At 46.1% G+C, this 13,497-nt stretch overlaps 1 protein-coding gene across 34 annotated transcripts in view; it reads left to right on the top strand.

Annotated features, from left to right (window-relative positions):
• The window catches only part of macf1a (microtubule actin crosslinking factor 1a), a 188,640-nt gene extending 183,499 nt beyond the window's left edge, over window positions 1–5,141 (top strand). For 18 of the 34 annotated variants that reach the window (XM_054763861.1, XM_054763871.1, XM_054763864.1 and 15 more), the window contains 4 exons: window positions 1,018–1,235; window positions 3,716–3,826; window positions 3,962–4,106; window positions 4,173–5,141. In XM_054763861.1, the coding sequence (XP_054619836.1) occupies window positions 1,018–1,235; window positions 3,716–3,826; window positions 3,962–4,106; window positions 4,173–4,420 (722 nt within the window). In that variant the 3' untranslated portion in view covers window positions 4,421–5,141. The other 16 variants (XM_054763872.1, XM_054763858.1, XM_054763857.1 and 13 more) reach the window with 9 other exon arrangements.
• The last annotated feature ends 8,356 nt before the right edge of the window (window positions 5,142–13,497 follow it).

The raw sequence follows: 13,497 nt of genomic DNA, 5'->3' as shown, positions 1-13,497 counted from the left end.
CTCGTGCGAGCTCCCCGCGCCATGACACAGTCCCAGCACAGTGACGGAGGCGGAACTACCGCGGTGGCTACAGAGCCGAATATCCACCGTCCAACGTGGATCTAACTTCGCCGCTGTACACCGTGTGGTGGTGTTGCCTTTTCTTCTTCTTGCGGGTCACGGGAGTCGAGTGGCTTACTTTGAGGCGCATTAGCGCACCTACCATGTTGGAGTGTGGCCCGGGTCCAAAGTGCAGCACAGGGGCCACTACCTGCTGGCGATACATTATAGAAACAAATTTCCTCAAACTATGGTGTGTGCTGAGGGTCGAACAGGACGTGCACACGTTAATTGTGCATCAGAAAAGATATTTGTTTGATAGCCGCAATAACACCACAGAGCCGTGTCCTTAAATATGTGTTGGGGGTGGGGTTAGGTTTTTTACAAAATGAAAACATTTCAAGGTGGCCCCCAGGCATCCTTTGAATTTTCAGTGTGCAGCCTTTGATGGAAAAAGTTAGGACACCCAAGTAAGCAATTTGAAGACAACATTGGCGTCTTGTCTTTGTGTTGTAGATGGTGAAGTCAGGTATTAGCATCATACAAGCAACGAGCTGGGAGCTTAGAAGGCTGCACTTTCAGGGTAAAAGCGTACTGTGTGTGGACACAATGACACCTGATAGGTGGTTATCTCAGTGACAACACAAAGCGCTGCACTGCCGCTAAAGCTAGCCGCTTAACCCCCCCTCCATCTTGACCTCCCGACTGCACTTTTTCACTCATCCTGTTGTATTCCTGTGCTCCTCTCAAGCATTGTGCTTGCTGTTATTCTGGTTTGGAGCTTGTGTGCGCTTGTTGTTGCGTGCTGGATGGAGGCTGCCGCTCGTTGTTTGCTCACAGAATGCTGCTGGCGACTTTTTAACATGTGATGACACACACACACATGCTGAGGCAGAATTTCATCAAGGAGAACGTCTCGGCTGACATCAAATCAAACACACCCACCAAACCCAACCCTTGTGTGGTCTTGTGTTGCAGCTCGGGGTCGCACCAACTTGGAGTTGCGGGAGAAGTTCATCCTCCCCGAGGGGACGCCTCAGTGTCTGGCCGCCTTCCGCTCGCGCGGTCGGCGCTCCAAGCCCGGCTCCCGGAACGCCTCGCCCACTCGGTCCTCCTCCTCAGCTTCACACAGCGGCGCCTCGCTGCCCTCTGCGCCCTCCACGCCAGCCACGCCCACAGCGTCAGCCTCATCCAGGGTAGGTCAGGACTTTGTCAGGTTTTTTCATGGCTTTGCACTTGAAATTAGTTAGTTAATCCTAAGGATACTTTGTAGAGTTGTTAGCTAGTTTTGTGTTTACCTTTTTATAGTTCACCTGAAAAACTGTTGGCTTACTTTTTCCCAGCGCAACCTCACATGTGTAACTCCAGAGTTATTGTTCCATTTCCACATCACGTATTAACTATTATCAGCCCAACAGGAGGGAAGTATGACATCATACTGATAAAAGCAGTAACATTAAAAAGAGCTCCGATAACTGATCATTAAAAACACTCCAATGAGGCGAGATTACCCGTACTGTTTGGGTGAGCAAATCAAGCGCTCCTTTTTTCTCCTGCCTGCGATGTTAACAACCTGCGGTAACTTCGCCTGAGCTCACTTGTAAACAAGCCTTCACTTTGTGTGCCAGTTGTACCAAATACCTCGATGAGGGAGACCTCCGTGGCTGCACGCCGGCTGCTCAGAGCGTGTGCCCGAATACAGTGCACCTTGCTGGGCCACAGCAGGTGTCTCCTCCCCCTCTATACTGTGGTTCTCCTGGTAGTAGTGATGTGCTAGTAGTCATGTCATCATATGTCATTAGTACCAATCAACAGGTACTAATTAGTCCTTCTCACCTGCGGGGGCCTCACAGTGCGTGGAAATCTGCCAGAAACCCAAAATGTGTGTGCAGACAAACAATTCAGACCTGAAAAAAAAAATTGGCATACACACGTTCAGGCAATTTGTGATTGATGGATTTCAGCTTGAGGAGAAGTGTGCGTACGCACGTCCACCTCAAGTTACGCCCCTTTCCATGCCTCCACTTTGCCCTAGAAGGTGAATGCCAAGTGACTCGTGGATGTGGCGTCCACATTTCAAGAGCTTTGATTGCATTGGCAGCACGGCTGGTGGCAAGACGACAAGGATGAAGCAGCGGGCCGGAAGAAAGCGTCATCATTGGCAGACAGAGCAGTGGCGTCATGAGTCAAATAAAGATTGAGTGGCAACACGTCCGCTTGCGTTCGTGTGAAAGGTGGAGCAGGGCCGACCGAGGCGACGCAAAAAAAGATCGAGGCGCACATTTCCATTTTTAGTGAGCATTTTTGTATATTTTTCCTAATTGACGCCACATTTTAGATGAATATAAGCTTAGCAAAATCTGCTTCATTTCAGGGTGGACACCATGACTCAAAACAGGAATCAAGTCATGTGGAAAATGAATTGCAGTAATCTGGACGGATATTTTCAAGTCATTGAATGTAATGATGACATTAGCGCCATCAAGCTACACTATGAGGTACATTGTAATGATTTAATGGGCTGATGCTGTGTGTTATTTCTAAGCACAACAAAAGACAAGCCCATCATTTGTGGAAAAGGCAAACAAATATACTTGACAGATGCAAGCAAACTCTGTCTTGTTTGTTGCTAAACTGTCAGAGAAAAGCAAGAAGCTGGACACTGAGGCCATCTTTGAAACTTGATTTCATTGACAACCTGATGTTTGTTCTAATGAATATGAAAGGAACACATCATGTTATCATGACTAGAACATCAAACGATGACGTCCTTGGTGGGGGTTCTACACGCTGGTGCGTCATGGTGCTGGTGATAAATGCCAAATGATATCCATCAGGGTCATGTCAGATATCAACACTTTGCACAAAAGACTGAAGCCAACAACGGTGTGATGATGATAAATGATGATGATAAATCCTTCCTGGCTTCCACTACGCTTTATGTCCAACGTATGACTTCAAAATGTGTGTCGCCTTTTTGCCGGGTCTCCCAAAAAGGTGGCGTAGCGGTGCACACGTTCTCATGTCAAGTTGTCTTTTTATGTGCGCCACACTTGGCGTGGAAAAAGGCTGTACGGCCACGGGTGTGCACAAACGACACATGTCAATAAAAATGACATGTAAAAAGGTATACCAGTCTTGAGAAGCTGAACGTTGTTGGTATCTGAAGAAAAAGAAGATCTCTAGTGGCAAGTAACGTAACACAATAGCGTGCACGTGTGTTGGAATGGTTGCTGGCCAATGAAAAGCATGACTTTATTTCTTGTTTTCTTGACCAAAGAAGTTTTATTGTTAGATTATTACTCAGTATGAAGTCAACGTGTTTAATCTCCACCGTTGAAAGTAGAAAAGATAGAAAGGAACGTGAAGGAGGTGAAAAAGTGCTTGACTTTGATGCCTTGCTTGTTGTGTTGTGTGTACTGTTGTATTATTGTGTATTGTGTTGTGTGTATTTCATCAGTCAGTGGATGACGTTCTTAACCGTTTTTGTCTTGTCTTGCTTTGTCGCCTTCTGTCTTGGCTTGCCAATCTTGCTTCGGCTTCTTTTTCACTCAATCAAACTTGATTTAACAAAAAAACACGCGATAAAACACTTCCCACTGTCGCTCCGCTCCCTCCTCATCTGCTACACTTCCCTCCTTGCTTCCTTCCTTCCTGCCTTGCTTGCTCCCTCCAGTCCTCGCACACTCATTCTCGTGACTATGCCAAGCCGTGGCTGGCACACAGTAAAACCCCGATGCCGCCCAAGAGTCACTGCTGCCCCGATCTCACTGACAACGGACACGAGGTAACGTACTCAGCAAACAACCCCCCCCCCCCCCCCCCGCAACATTATTTACAGTGTGTGTCTTTCGTGTTCATATTGTGCGTCAGCCATGTTGCACGTTTCTAACGAGATGCAATGACCTCCACCGGCCTCCAGGTGTCCTCGCCTCACCTTTCCTGTCTCGACCTGCAGGGGGCGGCATCGGCCTCCAAGCTGAAGCGGCCCACCTTCCACTCCAGCCGCGGCTCGCTGACGGGAGAGAACGGGGGAACGCCACACGGCAGCAAGCCCACACGCAGCGGTGAGACGCCAGCGTCCCGCTATGGCATTGTGGACGTGACCTCTGAACCTCTCCTTGTTCCGCCAGATCCCAGGCGGGGCGCGTCCTCAGCCAGCGGCCCCGCCAGCAGAGCGGGCAGCCGGGCGGGGAGCAGAGCCAGCAGTCGAAGAGGCAGCGACGCCTCCGACGCCTTCGAGCTCCAAGACGCCCGCTCCGTCTGCTCGGACACGTCCGACACCCCAAGGAGGCCAGGGGGCAGAGCCAAACCTTCCAAGATCCCAACCATCACCAAGAAGACGCCGAGTTCAAAAACCCCCGGGGGGGCCAAGAAATAAGACGGCACACACACGTCTCTTCGTTTGTTCCGCTGGTGGGGGCCATCTTGGATGCAGATGCGAGCAAGGAGGAGACGGAAGTCTGCGTCTCACACTGACTCGAACTTTCATTCCAGAAACACTCGAAGCTGCGGCGACGCTTTTTTGCCTTCGGCCGCCGCCGTTGTTGTCCTTCCCGCCAAAAGCGACCTGATTTGATGCTGCCTTACGGAGTGACAGGAGGGCGGGGCCACCTCGAAGCACGCAAACGTTTCAGAGCGGACCTCCGTCACCACCTCGACACAAACACAACGGAATTCAGGAGAAAATCAAACATTTTGGCTTGCGGGCCAGAAAATATGCAACGACTGCCATGCTCAGGGGGCGGGGCTGCAGCATGAAGGGGGCTGCGGTTTGACACCCACATGCACACACAAACCACCAAGGTGGCACCAGAGGGCGCTGTTTTGAAACGCTGACCAGCGGCATGCACCACGGCCCCTCCCTCGCCCCGTGTGTTGGTGGCCTGCTTCCCATGTGACCTGGCCTCCCCACCCTCGGCGTTTGTTACAGATGATTTTCAATGTTACGTGTTTGTGTTAATTTATACTTTGTTCTTGTTTAGCTTGAAAGGAAAATTAATATTTAATTGGCAGATGAAGATTTAAGATGAAAGTGTGTCTGCTTTGTGTAGCATCTCTCACACACACACACACACACACACACACACACGTTTGTGTAACGACCTTGACCAAAGGGTTTTGCCCTTGATGTGTAGTGAAAGCAATGACATCATAGTGAGATGAAGTTTCTAACAAAGCATCATGCATTTGCAAAGAAGACATCTTCTGGGATTTTTATTTATTTATTGTCTCTCTGGGTGTGTGTGGGGGGGTGGGGGCCAGGATGCTGTGTTCCTGTGTGAACATGAAGCAAGAGGCTGGGGGGCTGGGGGGTTCAGTTGTGTAAAAGTGAAGCAAAAAGAATGAAAATTATTGTTTTGGGTTCTGTTTTTGTATTAAAATGATGCTTGCAGTAAAGAAGCTGTTTTTGTTGCTGTTTGTTTCTGATCACATGACACAACATAAGCGCAGGAGTATTGGGCTACCAGAAAAAATGCTGACCAATCACAGAGCAGCACAGAACAAGCTCCGCCCATAGCAGTGTTGCCAACTTGACGATTTTGTCAATCTGGCAACGTTGGGGAGTTTTCTAACATGGTGAAAGCACGTCATGTTCTGCTTTCGTGTTCTCACTGAGCAGCGGCAGGTGCTGTTGACAGGTCTGCCCTGCCCAGAGGCAGAGTCACAAGCCGTGATGTGGAGCTCGACGCACCTAAAGTGAGTTGGTAAGGTATTTCAAATTGTCCACTTTTACCATGTTTTGTCCATACAGCTTCAGGTTGTGATTATTGATGCCTTTCTTCCTGGTAATCATCATGTGACATGACTTGCTGGGTGATAGCTTAAATCCCCAGTCATGTGACCATTGTTCTATCTTCTTTATTGCTTCCTTCATTTTACTTGTCACGTTTACAGAGTCTCGTCCCCTTGTCCAAATCACTCCATCATCTGCGTGTAGGGCCGACCCAATCCTTCTATCCAGATTCATGAATATATCATTTATCATTACGTTAAACAAAACTGGGCTAATTACACTCCCCTGTGGTATACCATTTGCTATACTGTATTCTTCTGACGTCTCTGATCCTATTTTTACTTTGAACTTTCTGTCCGATATGAAATCAAGGACCCAGTTATAGAACCTACCTCTAATTCCCATCCTATTCATCTTAATCAATAAACCCTCCCGCCACATGGAATCATAAGCCTTTTCAATATCAAAGAATAGAATATTCATCAACTCTGTCATTTTAAAGCTTTTCTCTATTTCATGGCTTACTTTCACTACAGCATCCATTGTTGATCGTCCTTTTCTAAAACCACACTGAGAAGTTGCAAGTAACTCTCGACTTTCAAGGAAATAATGAAGTCTTCTGACCAGTACGGTACTTTCTCCATCCATTTGCATAGATGTGATGTTAGAGCAACAGGTCCATAGTTCTCAGGATGCTTTGGATCCTTACCAGGTTTATTCAACGCTAATATTCATGTTTGAACAAACACCTTTTTCCCACTCATCTTCTTCAACATTGACCATACATCTCCTATCTTGATTTGCCTTCCAAAGGCAGAGCAATAATCCCTCCATGCCTTTTGTTTACTGTTTTTAATCACTCTTCGGCCTCTGCTCATTGATGACATTTTCTTGGCTGATTTTCCTCCTTAACCTTCTTAGTGCGCGATTTCGCTCTTTTCCAGCTGTTGTGCACTTTTCATTCCACCATGGAACCATTTTCCCTTCCAAGGTATACTTTTCATTGCTGCCTCTAAGATCTTATTTGTCATCTTAACTGTGCATTCCTCTATGCCACCTTCCATTGCTATTGAATTTGCTGCTTTGCTACATTCCTCCCTGAATTTTCCCCAAAGCACCACTTTTTCTGTCTGGGTCTTTCTTTGACATCTACTTGGGTGTTTGCTGTCCAACTTCTGGGGAAATGATCACTTCCTATACTTGTGTTTTCATGTACATTCCATTCTCAGGAACTTGCCAAGCGATGTTCAACCAATCCAAGACATTCTATTTGAGCGTATATCTATTCTTCTACCATTTCCCCTGTTGAAGCAGACTAACTGTGTGATATCCATGAATGCTTCCACTACTGCTCCATTGTGATCAGTTCGCTATGACGTGCATTCAAGTCCCCACACCAGATCTCTCTAGCACCATGCCTGCTTATGATCTTCTCCAATGGTTCACCATCTAATAGTTGACACGGGTTATACATATGAATCATGATGACATTTCTATTTGCTTGATGTCTTTCAATAAGCACACATTCTATTTCAGTTCATGTTGCTATTCTATTGGATGTTATTCCATCCCTCACAAACGTTGCTTTTCTTTTCTATGGAATGGCACTGATTCTACCCTTTTCCCTTCTTTGGTCATCAGCAGTAGAACGTAGGGATGTTTCAGGGAAATGTCAGTTCCTGACTAAAACGGAGAAAAGCAGCTTTTTGTGAAAAGATACATTTCAAGCACAACTTTCACTTTGCCACAAATATTTTTTGCTTCTGTGACAACTCCAATATCTAAACAACTACACCGACATAAACAACACACAAAACATCAAAATAAGAATTTAATTACAAATATAACACCAACTATTGACATTTGGAAGTAAACTGCGTGCGTGCACACGTGCGCATGCGTTAAACTTTCCCTACAATGCGTAACCTTCTGCACGCTACACTCCTCCACGCGCTTCCACTTCCTCCTTGCTGGCGAGTGTTTTTATCTGCAAAAGGTGCATGCTGAGCTCTTATCAAATGCAAATTTCATGGCTTAAAACTGCTCTAAAAGTGACATCTTTTAGTGTGCCGTTGCGCCATCACCTCTTTTTGCCTCTGGCACAAAAAAAGGTCAAAGATGTACAAATACACCTTTGGGATCGGGCGTTGGGGTTTATAAAAACATACAAACAGGTCTTTGGTATTTAATGAGTTAAAAATACAGCTAAGAAAACACTTAAAGTTGAAAAAAATGAACAAAACGAAGGAGAAAAACTTGAAATGTTCTTGCTAATAATAGAAATACAGTAGACGTCCTACAACGTAAATAATCCGTTCCGAGAACCTTTATGTTAAAGGGTTTTTATGTTATACCAAGCGTAAAATACATGTAAATAGCCTAATCCGTTCCAAGATCTTCCCAATCTCACCCCTTTGGCACTTCAAAATATTCAAAGTCCACCAAATATGGTGGGAAAATATAAGAAAACGTTAGCATAAACATAGTAGAGTAACATTCCAATATAAAATAAGGTAAGAAATAAGATTACTGTAAATGAATAAAACTGAAAAACAAAAACAATCCTACCGTTCACGAGATGTCTTGATCAGGAGCGCAAGTGGAGGCAGGAAGGAGGAGGAGGAGGAGGACTAGGCTGAGTCGAAACGCGACTCAAAGAGTCTAAGAGTCAGCTGGTCTGACAGACAAACACACACACTACACGATAATGCTGTGTGCTAAATTTTAATTTGTAACTGAACTTAATTGTTTAAGTTGGTTTAATGGCGACTACGAAGAGGAAGGAGGTTGAAGGGAGAAGCCTGTCTCTCACACAAACTCACGTACCTGCTGTATAACTCACCTCCGTTTCTCCGTTTCTCACCTCCGTTTCTCACCTCCTGCATCAAATTGCTGCCACTCCCAACTGTCTTTGGCCCCATGGCGTGTTATTTACAGTCAGTAAAAAGTGCACGAATGGTGAGTCAGCATGGCCGCTCCAGTTGACGGAACCGTCCAGTACAGGGTAAAGGGACTACTTTGTTGCGTGCAATATTGTGCCAACGCTGAGGCAAAGGATGAGTGACATTTTCAATGAAATGTACGTACGGGGTGTACGAAAAGCGTGGGACGGCAGCTGTGAAGCTGGGGAGGCGCTTGTTATTCGCATGCAGCGTCGTCTCACCATCACACCACACGGCCGTCAAGCCAGAACAGCACACTTCCTTCCAGCCTTCACAAGAAAACACGCTGCGCTTTCCATCCTGTCATACGGCATCTGAGACAATCAGGGTCTCCGAAAAGTAGCTTGAATTTACCGGGTAGGGGTGCAAAGCTACAATGGCGCACCGGTGAGGTGAGTGCGTCTGTGCCACCAGGATTTCCGGCCCATTGGCCCCCGCCCCGCAGCTGCGGTCACTACATCTCCAGGACGTAACTGCATCTCTTTGACTCCAACCCGAGTTGAGTTCCATGCATGTTTTGGAGTAAACAGCAATTATTTTTCAAACAAAATATCAAGCAACAGTCACATGCCACACCTGGCATGGAACTCAGGTCTTTATTAGACCACAATGATTAGCCTATTTTCCACACTAAAAGTCTCACTTTTTTATGGTTTGGCTGGTCCTGCCACTTACACTCTGGAGCCACTTATACATGTTTTTTTGGAGAGGGCGCTCTAGGCTTGTGTGCCAGTATCTGCTACTCCTATTGTTCTGTCAAATTGGGCTTATTTGAGAATATTGTTAATAGTAAGTGTCACATGACTGCACGTGTATTCATGAAAATGGTGTTACAACTTCCAACCAACTCAACAAGTTATTAGCATTTCTAAAAAACCAAGAAGGTCTTTTCAACAAATCCATCAACGCAATATGCATTGCTTGAGGAAACACGACGTCTCCGCTGAGAAAAAACTAGCAGTTACCAAGACATGGACCTCACTAAGGGACCCTGAAGGCTCTTGTATCGTGTGCGGGGAAGAGCCACATCAAGACAAGATCTTCCTCTGTAGGAAGTTTAGGGGACTTGGTCTTCATGAAAAAAGGGCGGCTGTCGCAGATCTAGGTGCCTGCAAACTGTGTCTGAAATGCCACAACATCGGGGAAATTTGAGCATTTTGTCCCACATGAAGGAGGAACGTAGGGTTCTAGAAGAGGACAGCTATGTCGACGACATCCGTACCTCTCACACCTGCCTTGAAGAACTCAACAAAATCACCCAAGGAGTTGAGAAGATCCTGCAGACAGGTTTTTTTTTTCCTCAAGCCTTGGGTGCGATCGGGTCAAAGTGGGAGGAAGCTGGACAACGACAACCCCAAGCCAGCAGAGACTTTTGTCCTCCCTAACCAGCTTAAGGATGATGACAACAAATGTACTTAACTTAATGTACTTAAGGTGGGAAACGGACAAAGGGGTTCAAGTACGGCTTGTTGAGTCAAAAGCCAAATTGACTCCGCTAGATCAGAAGGGGGATGCTGTCAAGGCAGAAGTTTGTGGAGCTGTCTTTGCAGCTCGACTCAGGAAATTCATGGGAAGACAGGGCAGACTGAAAGTTGACCACTGGTTCCACTTCGTCGACAGCCAAACCGTCCTAGGAGCTATTCAGAGAGACAGCTACAGATACCAAACCTTCTTTGCCAACTGGATAGGAGAAATATAGAGAGTTGGACCGGTTGGTGACTGGTGGTGGATTCCCAGGAACCTCAACATTGCCAACATCATCACAAGAAGATGCACTCCTGATGACCTGACGGAAAATTCTCTGTGGCAAAATGGACCCGAATTCCTGAAATGGCCAGTTGAGACACGGCCTAAACAATCTGCAATGGAAGTTGTATCTCAAGTCAGAGAACGAGTGGACAAACTCCAGAGAAGAGCATTTTTAGCCTCACTGCTGTGTCAAGAGACAACATCGACAAATTGAACTCTCGGAGGTGAAGGGGACAAAGCCCTTATCGATGTAGGGAGATTCAGCAGCCTTTCCAAGTTAGTAAAAGTGGTAGCCTTGAGGCGAGTCGCAAAAACGTGGCTCAAGTTATGTAAAGGGACAAGTGCGAGGCCAAAGTGGGAGGTGGCTGATCACACAGACGGAAGAGCCAAAAAGATTGTATCAGCAGTACAAGAACGGGAAAATGCACCGAGAGACATCTTTCTTTCAGTCCAAAATGGCGAAGAGGTTCCAACCACCACACTCCATAGACTAGTAGTTTTCAAGGACAAAAGCACTGGTCTCTTGATGTGTGGGGGCAGGACTCAAGCATTTAACCGCAGTCCTAATCTTGCCATATGAGAGTTGGATCTCAACATTGATTGCTCGTGAAGCCCACAATGTAAACCACGAAGAGATTGCTGGAACCCTCCTCAGGATGAGGAAAAAGGCGTGGATTATAAAAGGCCGGAGACTTGCAAAGAAGGTGGCAGATAACTGCATTTCCTGTGGGAAACGGAGCAAGATTGTGCCAACAAATCATGGGTGATCGCCCTCCAGAACGCTCTAATCCCGCTTCTCCCTTCCACTTTATATCTGCTGACCTGTTTGGGCCTTACGAAGTAAGGGATGAGGTTAATAGGAGAGTCAAACTCACGGTGTGGGGAATCGTATTCTGTTGTATGGCCTCAAGAGCTAGCCACGCTGATCTTGAAACCAACCAGTCATCCCAAGCTCTCCTCTTAACCTACCACAGATTCACATCACTTAGAGCAGTGGTCCCCAACCCCCAGGCCGTGGGTCATTTGGTACCGGGCCGCACAGAAAGAAAAAATAATTTCCATTATTTCATTTTTTGTTTGTTTTATTTTGAAAAGTGGCCGGATTCTCTCTGTTACATCCGTCTCACTTGACGCATGTCCATTGTGCGTGTCGGAACTTTCTCTCTACTGCTGCTGTATTTTTACCCTTTTTCTTTCACCTCATATTTGATGTCAAATGCTGATCCTATGTGGGAATGCATAGGTAAGTTTTGAGTTTTGATGACTTATTGAGTGCTAATGTGCACGTTTGTTTGAAGTTAATTCATGCTAGCACACTGCCTTTTACAGTGCACACGTCAAACAGCCATGTAATCATCTCTCTGGAAAAACTTGGCTGTAACTTCAACTGCTGGATGGTGGGTCGGCATTCAATTTGTGCTTTTAATTTGATGTTATTCATGTCTTAGTTTTACACAATACATACTAAATAAGCTAAATTAGATCGCTATAATTTACGTACCCCCCCTCGGTCCGCGGAAGATTTGTGGGAACACAAGCCGGTCTGTGGGTCAAAAAAGGTTGGGGACCACTGACTTAGAGTGGTTAGACCCTGGATCAAATTTTGTGGAGACAAAACCTGCTCTTGAGGAACTCTAAGTTTCGGGCCGTCCTCGAAGCATTCAACATTGAAGAAGCAGCAAAGAGTGGGACAGAATGGTCCTGGAAAATTCACCCGGCAAATTCACCCCACAGGAATGAAGCAGCAGAGGTGGCCGTGAAAATAGTTGAACGGGCACCTATTAATCTCGGAGGAGATCTAGTCCTGACATGGGGAGAATTCCAGACATTGCTCTTCATGGCAGCCAATCTTGCAAATGAAAGACCCATCGACGCAACAATACAGGGCATCGAGGACTGCGTGGAGTACGTGAGTCCCAACTCTCTTCTGCTAGGCCGAGCAAGTCCACTGAGAGATCCTGGTAACTTCCTGTTCGAGGTGTACCCATACAAAAGGGTCAGCTTCATTCAAGCAGAGTTCCACAAGTTTTGGAAAAAGTGGTGCTCGCTGGTCCAAACCTTTTTGTGAGGAGCAAATGGCACACAAAGGAACGGAACGTCTCAGCTGGAGATATCGTTTGGATCGCTGATCAAAATGCGCTCAGGGGCCAGTCTAAACTAGCCCGAGTTGTCAGTACCAATGCTAATAGCAGAGGTATCGTAAGGGACGTCGAGGTCAACGTTTCCAGCAACAACCATAAAGTATGTTACATCCCAAAGGAAACCTGGTCAGCCCAAGAGTCAACCTCCAACCACAATCCTTCACAGAGATGTGAGACACCTCGTCATCTTGATACCCGTGGAGGAGCGAGTGTCAGGGAAGCTGGTGTGACCTCATCGGGTTCAAGGACCAGGAAGTCAAGTAGGTCAAGTGTTCTGTCAAATTGGGCTTATTTGAGAATATTGTTAGTTATTGGTAGTAAGTGTCACATGACTGCACGTGTATTCATCAAAGAACATGACAATTCTTATGACAACTATGATGCTGGTCGTTTAAACCCCTGATAGAACTGATGCGGCAATTGCGATGTATTTCAATACTTATGTGACAGAACAATGACACACATTATGAATACTTGGGGGTTGTACAAAGTAAACAAATGGGAAAGCACAAAGACTCTTAAAGTATCATTCCAGTATGTTTGTCCCAACTATGCTAATGATTGTAACAAGAGAAGAGCGGAGAGACCACTGGCCTGTGACAGCTATTGTTGTTCCTGAGTTACAAACTGCAGAGTAATGAGTAATCATTTGATGCTATTCCTCTCTGATTCTAAGGTTATCAACCTAACCTGTGCTCCTGTAAATAGTTGAGGTGTCAAATAAACGCAAGAAACTCTACTGGAGGTGACTTGTAAAAGTGTCCTCTGCAACCTTCTCGGCCTTCTCAAGTTAAGGCTGGTGAAAGTCCTCAAGAACTTGACACCCATCACTCCTGTAGCACTGAACATGTACAATGCAAACATCAACTTATGAAGACGGAACACAAAG

This window comes from Dunckerocampus dactyliophorus, chromosome 20 (assembly GCF_027744805.1).
Source record: "Dunckerocampus dactyliophorus isolate RoL2022-P2 chromosome 20, RoL_Ddac_1.1, whole genome shotgun sequence".
In the NCBI taxonomy this organism is placed as follows: Eukaryota; Metazoa; Chordata; class Actinopteri; order Syngnathiformes; family Syngnathidae; genus Dunckerocampus; species Dunckerocampus dactyliophorus.
This window is presented reverse-complemented; position numbering and strand designations above follow the sequence as displayed.